The sequence below is a fragment of the Octopus sinensis genome, linkage group LG24 (genome assembly GCF_006345805.1).
Source record: "Octopus sinensis linkage group LG24, ASM634580v1, whole genome shotgun sequence".
Taxonomy (NCBI): Eukaryota; Metazoa; Mollusca; class Cephalopoda; order Octopoda; family Octopodidae; genus Octopus; species Octopus sinensis.
Window position 1 is genome coordinate 13,004,192 of NC_043020.1, and position 7,297 is coordinate 13,011,488.

General features: G+C 35.6%; 1 protein-coding gene across 6 annotated transcripts in view; it reads right to left on the reverse strand.

Moving 5' to 3' along the window:
* The window catches only part of LOC115224085 (proto-oncogene tyrosine-protein kinase ROS-like), a 193,442-nt gene that overhangs the window by 142,152 nt on the left and 43,993 nt on the right, over positions 1–7,297 (reverse strand). For all 6 annotated transcript variants that reach the window (XR_005003674.1, XR_005003673.1, XM_036512873.1 and 3 more), the window contains one exon: positions 4,469–4,566. Coding sequence is in view for 4 of the 6 variants with exons in the window: in XM_036512873.1 (XP_036368766.1) it covers positions 4,469–4,566 (98 nt within the window). In the remaining 2 variants the exon portion in view is untranslated. The remainder of the gene's footprint in view (positions 1–4,468; positions 4,567–7,297) is intronic.

Here is a 7,297-nt window from a genome sequence, read left to right on the forward strand (position 1 = left end):
TATATATATATATATATATATATATATATATACACATACACATATATATATCTGTATATACGATGCATTCATTGGAGGAAGGGAATATTGACCAAAATTTCAAAAGTTTCTGTTCTCAACTTAAAGGCATTCTTGAAAATTCATCTGCGTATCACATCAAGGAAACCCTAAAATGTTAAATTCGCCGTGTTTAATGAAGAAACGATGCCTCTGAGAACTGTTTTAACTCTGTTATGAATGTGTGTCCTCAACCCCATCACGATAATAGAAGTGAGGGTCTGGGTGAGTGAGGAGAGTATGTGTGGCATAATTACAAAGGTGGAGGAGGAGGAGGGAGGAGGGAGGATTTCTGTTTACTAATGGTGGGAATTGGTAATTAACATTGTTAAAGTCATCGTGTCATGACAAGTGTCACAGTGTTGTTTGTTAGAATGATTCCAACATTTGATTGGACATTGATGCCAACCTAAGTGACATGAATACTCCTTAAACAAACTCATAAGTGAAGCAAGATATAAGGGGAAGAACACAAACAAAAAACAAAACAAAAGACAATCAAAACGGAACTTATGGGGTGGGGTGGGGTGGAACAGTGGTATTGTTTACTCGACCTGGTAGAAATAGCAGCTAAATTTCCGTCAAATCATACCTTACTGTCTTGAAATAAGACATTGAAAATATATATTTCCTTACTACCCACAAGGGGCTAAACACAGAGGGGACAAACAAGGACAGACAAAGGGATTAAGTTATTTACATCGACCCCAGTGCGTAACTGGTATTTAATTTATTGACCCCGAAAGGATGAAAGGCAAAGTCGACCTTGGCTGAATTTGAACTCAGAACGTAGCGGCAGACGAAATACCTATTTCTTTACTACCCACAAGGGGCTAAACACAGAGGGGACAAACAAGGACAGACAAAGGGATTAAGTTGATTACATCGACCCCAGTGCATAACTGGTACCTAATTTATTGACCCCGAAAGGATGAAAGGCAAAGTCAACCTCAGCGGAATTTGAACTCGGAACGTAACGACAGACAAAATATGGCTACGCATTTCGCTCGCCATGCTAACATTTCTGCCAGCTCGCAGCCTTTAAGACATTGAAAATATAGTCCTTGATACACTGTCTACGAAGAAGAGATTTGATGATAATAATGGGATGGTCATGGTGAGATACCACTAAGCATAAGTTTACTTAATTAGCACTAATAATTAGGGACAATAGTACCAGCTGTATCCTGGGGTTTGAGGCAGTTGTAGCTGTTTGGTTCTATATCAATCCTGATTAAAGGTGTTCCAGATGTAACCATTACTCTCATTTAAGCAACTCTTTACTGGGCACAAGGGTATTGGTGAAGGGTCAAGGCCAGGGATCTGTGGTGGTGGTCATGGTGGTGCATGCAGCTATGATAGGATGTACTTCCTTTCGTGTGGGCAAGGATTAAACACTTCGCTCCTGCTATTCAGCTAAATATCCAGGCATTACTCTTTTACTCTTTTAGTTGTTTCAGTCATTTGACTGCGGCCATGCTGGAGCACGCCGGGACTTCTTTTGTAAGCCTGGTACTTATTCTATCGGTCTCTTTTGCCGAACCGCTAAGTAACGGGGACATAAACACACCAGCATCGGTTGTCAAGCAATGCTAGGGGGACAAACACAGACACAAACACACACACGCATATATATATATACATATATACGACGGGCTTCTTTCAGATTCCGTCTACCAAATCCACTCACAAGGCTTTGGTCGGCCCGAGGCTATAGTAGAAGACACTTGCCCAAGGTGCCACGCAGTGGGACGGAACCCGGAACCATGTGGCTGGTAAACAAGATACTTACCACACAGCCACTCCTGCGCATTGCCCGTATATTTAAAAGAGTACCCAACACCTGGATATTTACCTGTGTAGCAAAATTTGCTTTACCACATGCCGAAATTTAGAAATAGCAGTTAAAATACTATTCTACTACCATAAGAAAATCTCCCAGACAGCAATACTCTATAAATCACACAGGTAAAGAGAAAAAAATAACAAATCCACTCGGATTTGATTAACTATATATGCGTTTCTCTTTTACTCTTTTACTCTTTTACTTGTTTCAGTCATTTGACTGCAGCCATGCTGGAGCACCACCTTTAATCAAGCAACTCGACCCCGGGACTTATTCTTTTGTAAGCCCAGTACTTATTCTATCGGTCTCTTTTGCCGAACCGCTAAGTGACGGGAACATAGACACACCAGCATCGGTTGTCAAGCAATGCTAGGGGGACAAACACAGACACATAAACACACACATATATATATACATATATACGACGGGCTTCTTTCAGTTTCCGTCTACCAAATCCACTCACAAGGCTTTGGTCGGCCCGAGGCTATAGTAGAAGACACTTGCCCAAGGTGCCACGCAGTGGGACTGAACCCAGAACCATGTGGTTGGTAAACAAGCTACTTACCACACAGCCACTCCTGCGTCGGGGTTAAAGAGATGTAAAAAGATGTAAAATCATATTTCTACTCACTTATTCCCTTCCTCAGTATAGTATTTCTAGTTTTAAATTTGGGAGCACTGATAATAAACATACGTACTTGACCAAGCGCCATGGAATAGCATATATCCCAAAACCAGTACTTCCGAAATCAAACAGACAAATGAGATCATAATTATAGAATTTATATATATATATATCTTTATATATAAAAGTGAAGTTGTGTGAGTGTCTGTCTCCTACGATTTAGATTCCTAACTACTCCCACATTTTGCAGTGCAGTTTAACCAAAACCGGGTATCTTATAGTCGTGATTCATATCGAGCCCTTCTGGGTATTAGCGCGCGTCTATGATGAGTGTACGATTTAAAAAAAAATTTACCATAATTTTTTCCCATTTTAATGCATTTTTTTCGCTATTATATAAGGGAAGTAACTCTCTAAAAATGTCTACGATGAGTCAACGATTTAAAAAAAATTTACCATCATTTTTTTTCCATTTTGAATGCATTTTTTTGCTATTCTTTTGCTATAACTCTCTAAAAATGCTTATATAGTTATTTCCCTTACAAACCCGAGCAACGCTGGGCGAAACTGCTAGTATATAATAAAATATTAGGGAATAAATCCAAACTTACAGGGAAAAATCAGATTGAGGATTGAAACCAATTTTATAGTAAAATATTATATTATATTAAATTAGAGATAAAACCACTATTAGGCAAATCATACAATGAAAAACTCAAGCCAATACATAAGATAAATTAATTTATATTATTTAAATATATATCAAAATTATTAAAATAATATTAAAATATTAATTAATTATCTTTTTTAATAATTTTGATATATATTTAAATAATATAAATTAATTAATCTTATGTATTGGCTTAAGTTTTTCATTGTATGATTTGCCTAATGGTGGTTTTATCTCTAATTTAATATAATATATATATATATATATATATATATATATATAATAATAATAAATATTAGGGAATAAATCCAAACTTACAGGGAAAAATCAGATTTAGGATTGAATCCAATTTTATAGTAAAATATTATATTATATTAAATTAGAGACAAAACCACTATTAGGCAAATCAAACAATGAATAATTGTTACATATTTAAATAATATAAATTAATCATATGTATTGGCTTAAGTCTTTCATTGTTTGATTTGCCTAATAGTGGTTTTGTCTCTAATTTAATATAATATATATATATATAGGCGCAGGAGTGGCCGTGTGGTAAGTAGCTTGCTAACCAACCACATGGTTCTGGGTTCAGTCCCACTGCGTGGCATCTTGGGCAAGTGTCTTCTGCTATAGCCCCGGGCCAACCAATGCCTTGTGAGTGGATTTGGTAGACGGAAACTGAAAGAAGCCTGTCGTATATATGTGTGTATATATATATGTATGTGTGTGTTTGTGTGTCTGTGTTTGTCCCCCTAGCATTGCTTGACAACCGATACTGGTGGTTTATGTCCCCGTCACTTAGCGGTTCGGCAAAAGAGACCGATAGAATAAGTACTGGGCATACAAAGAATAAGTCCCGGGGTCGAGTTGCTCGATTAAAGGCGGTGCTCCAGCATGGCCGCAGTCAAAATGACTGAAACAAGTAAAAAGAAAAAAGAAAGAAAAAGAAATATATATATATATATATATATATATAAATTAAATTAGAGATAAAACCACTATTTGGCAAATCAAACAGTGAAAATCATAAACCAAAACATGAAAATAAAAATAATTAATATAATTTACAAAATATATAAAATATAAAATTTAAAATTTAAATATATATATACACACACACACAATTTTTTTGAAACAGTTTTTTGTTAAATACAATATAGAAAAGAATTAAATGAGAAGAAATTAGAAATGTGAGGAATTAAAGGTCTGAGAAATTAAGTAAATGTGTAAGAATTTAATTAAAGGTGGTTTATGATATAGAACTTACCCATTTATGGGATCAACCTTTATATCAGAGGCACGTGCTTGTAGCTGGCTTACAGCCAAATGACAAGTGTATTGTGGAGGGAGGAAACATTGGTAAATCTGAGAAAATACAAAAATTATTATTATTATTGTTGTTGTTATCAACATTACTATTATTAATGTAATAATAAATAAAACTGGGAGTTTGTTCATAAATATTATCTGTCTCTTATATATATATATATATATATATATATAAAATATTATTAGAGACAAAACCACTATTTTGCAAAACAAACAAGGAAAGACTTAATCAATACATAAAATTTTAATAAATAGTTTTTGACTATTTATTAAAATTTTATGTATTGATTAAGTCTTTCCTTGTTTGTTTTGCAAAATAGTGGTTTTGTCTCTAATAATATTTTATAATATTTTACTATAAAATTGGATTTAATCCTAAATCTGATTTTTTCCCTGTAAATTTGGATTTATTCCCTAATATTTATTATTATTATATATATATATATATATTATATATATATGTATATATATGTATGTATATATATATATATACATATATATATATATGTATGTAATATATGTATGTATATATATATATGTATGTATATATATATATACACACATATATATCACACACATAATTGTGTGTCACAAATGAGCTAAAAGATGTAGATGAGAGTGACTAGGGACATAAAATGGGACAACAAAGACAAATAAATATATACTAAATACCACACTAGACGAATTCTTCATTTACTGAAATTACTTTTGTTTTGAGAGAAGGTAAACAAATGCCCAGTGATGATTCAACTGACTTCTGAACCAAGGAGAAGTAATCACAAAAATAAAATATATATGATGGCATCTTATATATTTCCGACTCAATAGGTATCATCATCACAGTAGTGTCCAGCCTGAAACCTTACCACACAAAAGACTTAGACATATCTAAAAGAAGTAGACTATATGGCCTAGGGTAATTTTCATAGTCAAAACAATTTCAATTTAATAAGCCAAGGGAAGTAACTCTAGATTTATTCCAAATGATAGGAGTACAAGAATAACTACAAGAACACACATGGTGTTTTAAATACTGGTAGTTTGTCATGCAATCATCATCATCATCATCATCGTTTAACATCCGCTTTCCATGCTGACATGGGTTGGATCTGGCAGAGTTTCTACAGCTGGATGCCCTTCCTAACGCCAGCTACTCCGAGAGTGTAGTGGATGCTTTTACATGCTACCGGCATGAGGACCAGTCAGGCAGTACTGGCAAAAGCTATGCTCAAATGGCGCTTTTTATACGCCACCTGCGCAGCAGCCAATCCAGTGGCATTGGCAACAACCTTGCTTGAATGTTTTTTCACGTGCAATGTAAGTCTTAAATTATGTTATAGCACTATATGAATTTTAGAAACTTGATGTGCACACATATTGGATTTTTGCCAATGACATAAGAATAGATATCCCCTTTTAATGTAACAGACTGATATCAACAGGCCAGTCATACAGTTCACACAGAAGACAAAATGCTGCTCTTCATGTATATAAGAAAACATATACATTCGTAAAAATATCTCTTCATAATATAAAGAATAACATGTATACCAATCAAAGAGAAATGTCATGCAACTATCTTTTATCTGTTACTTGTCTCAGTCGTTAGACTGTGGTCATGCTGGAGCACTGCCTTGAGGAATTTCAGTGAAACAAATCAATCGCAGTACTTATTGTTTTCTTTTTTTTTAAAGCCTGGTACTTATTCTATCAAAGGCTTTTGCTGAACTGATAAGTTACAGGGACATAAACACACCAGCATCAGTCGTCAAGCGATGTTGGTGGGGGGGACAAACACAGACACACAAACATATACATACACACACACACACACATATATATATATATATATACAACGGGTTCCATTTCCATCTACCAAATCCACTCATAAGACTTTGGTCAGCTTGAGGCTATAGTAGAAGACACTTGCCCAAGGTGCCACGCAGTGGGACTGAACCCTGAACTATGTGGTTGGTAAGCAAGCTACTTACCACACAGCCACTCCTGCACCTATGTGTATAAATATATATATTCTTTTATTCTTTAACTTGTTTCAGTTATTTGACTGCAGCCCTACTGGAGTACAGACTTTAGTCGACCCCAGGACTTATTCTTTGTAAACCTAGTACTTATTCTATCGGTCTCTTTTACCAAATTTCTAAGATACATGGACGTAAACACACCAACATTGGCTGTCAAGCAATGGTGGAGGGACAAACACAGACACATGCACACACACACACAAATACATACATGCATATGCATATATATGATGGGATTCTTTCAGTTTCTGTCTACCAAATCCAGTCACAAGGCTTTGGTTGGCCCATGACTATAGCAGAAGACACTTGCCGAAGATGCCATGCAGTAGGACTGAACATGGAACCATATGGTTGGGAAGCAATCTTTTTACCACACAGCCACGCCTATATGTGTGTGCATGTGTGAGTGTGTGTGTGTGTGTGTGGTGTGTGTTCCACAAGCTTTCGTTTCTGTCAGCAAAATCTGTTCTCAAGACTCTGGTTGGTCCAAGGCTGTAGTAGAAGACACTTGTCCAAGGTATTACACAGTAGTACTGAACCCAGAACCATGTGGTCAGGAAGCAAGCTTCTTACCATAAGGCCACCCCTGTACCCACACACACACACATGCACATACACACACACTCTTATGACATCTTGTCCCTTCCTTCCCCTTACGTAGCTGAGGGGGCTTTTACCTTTTTCCTTTTCTTATTCTTTTCCTGTCTTACAAGTTACTCGGCATT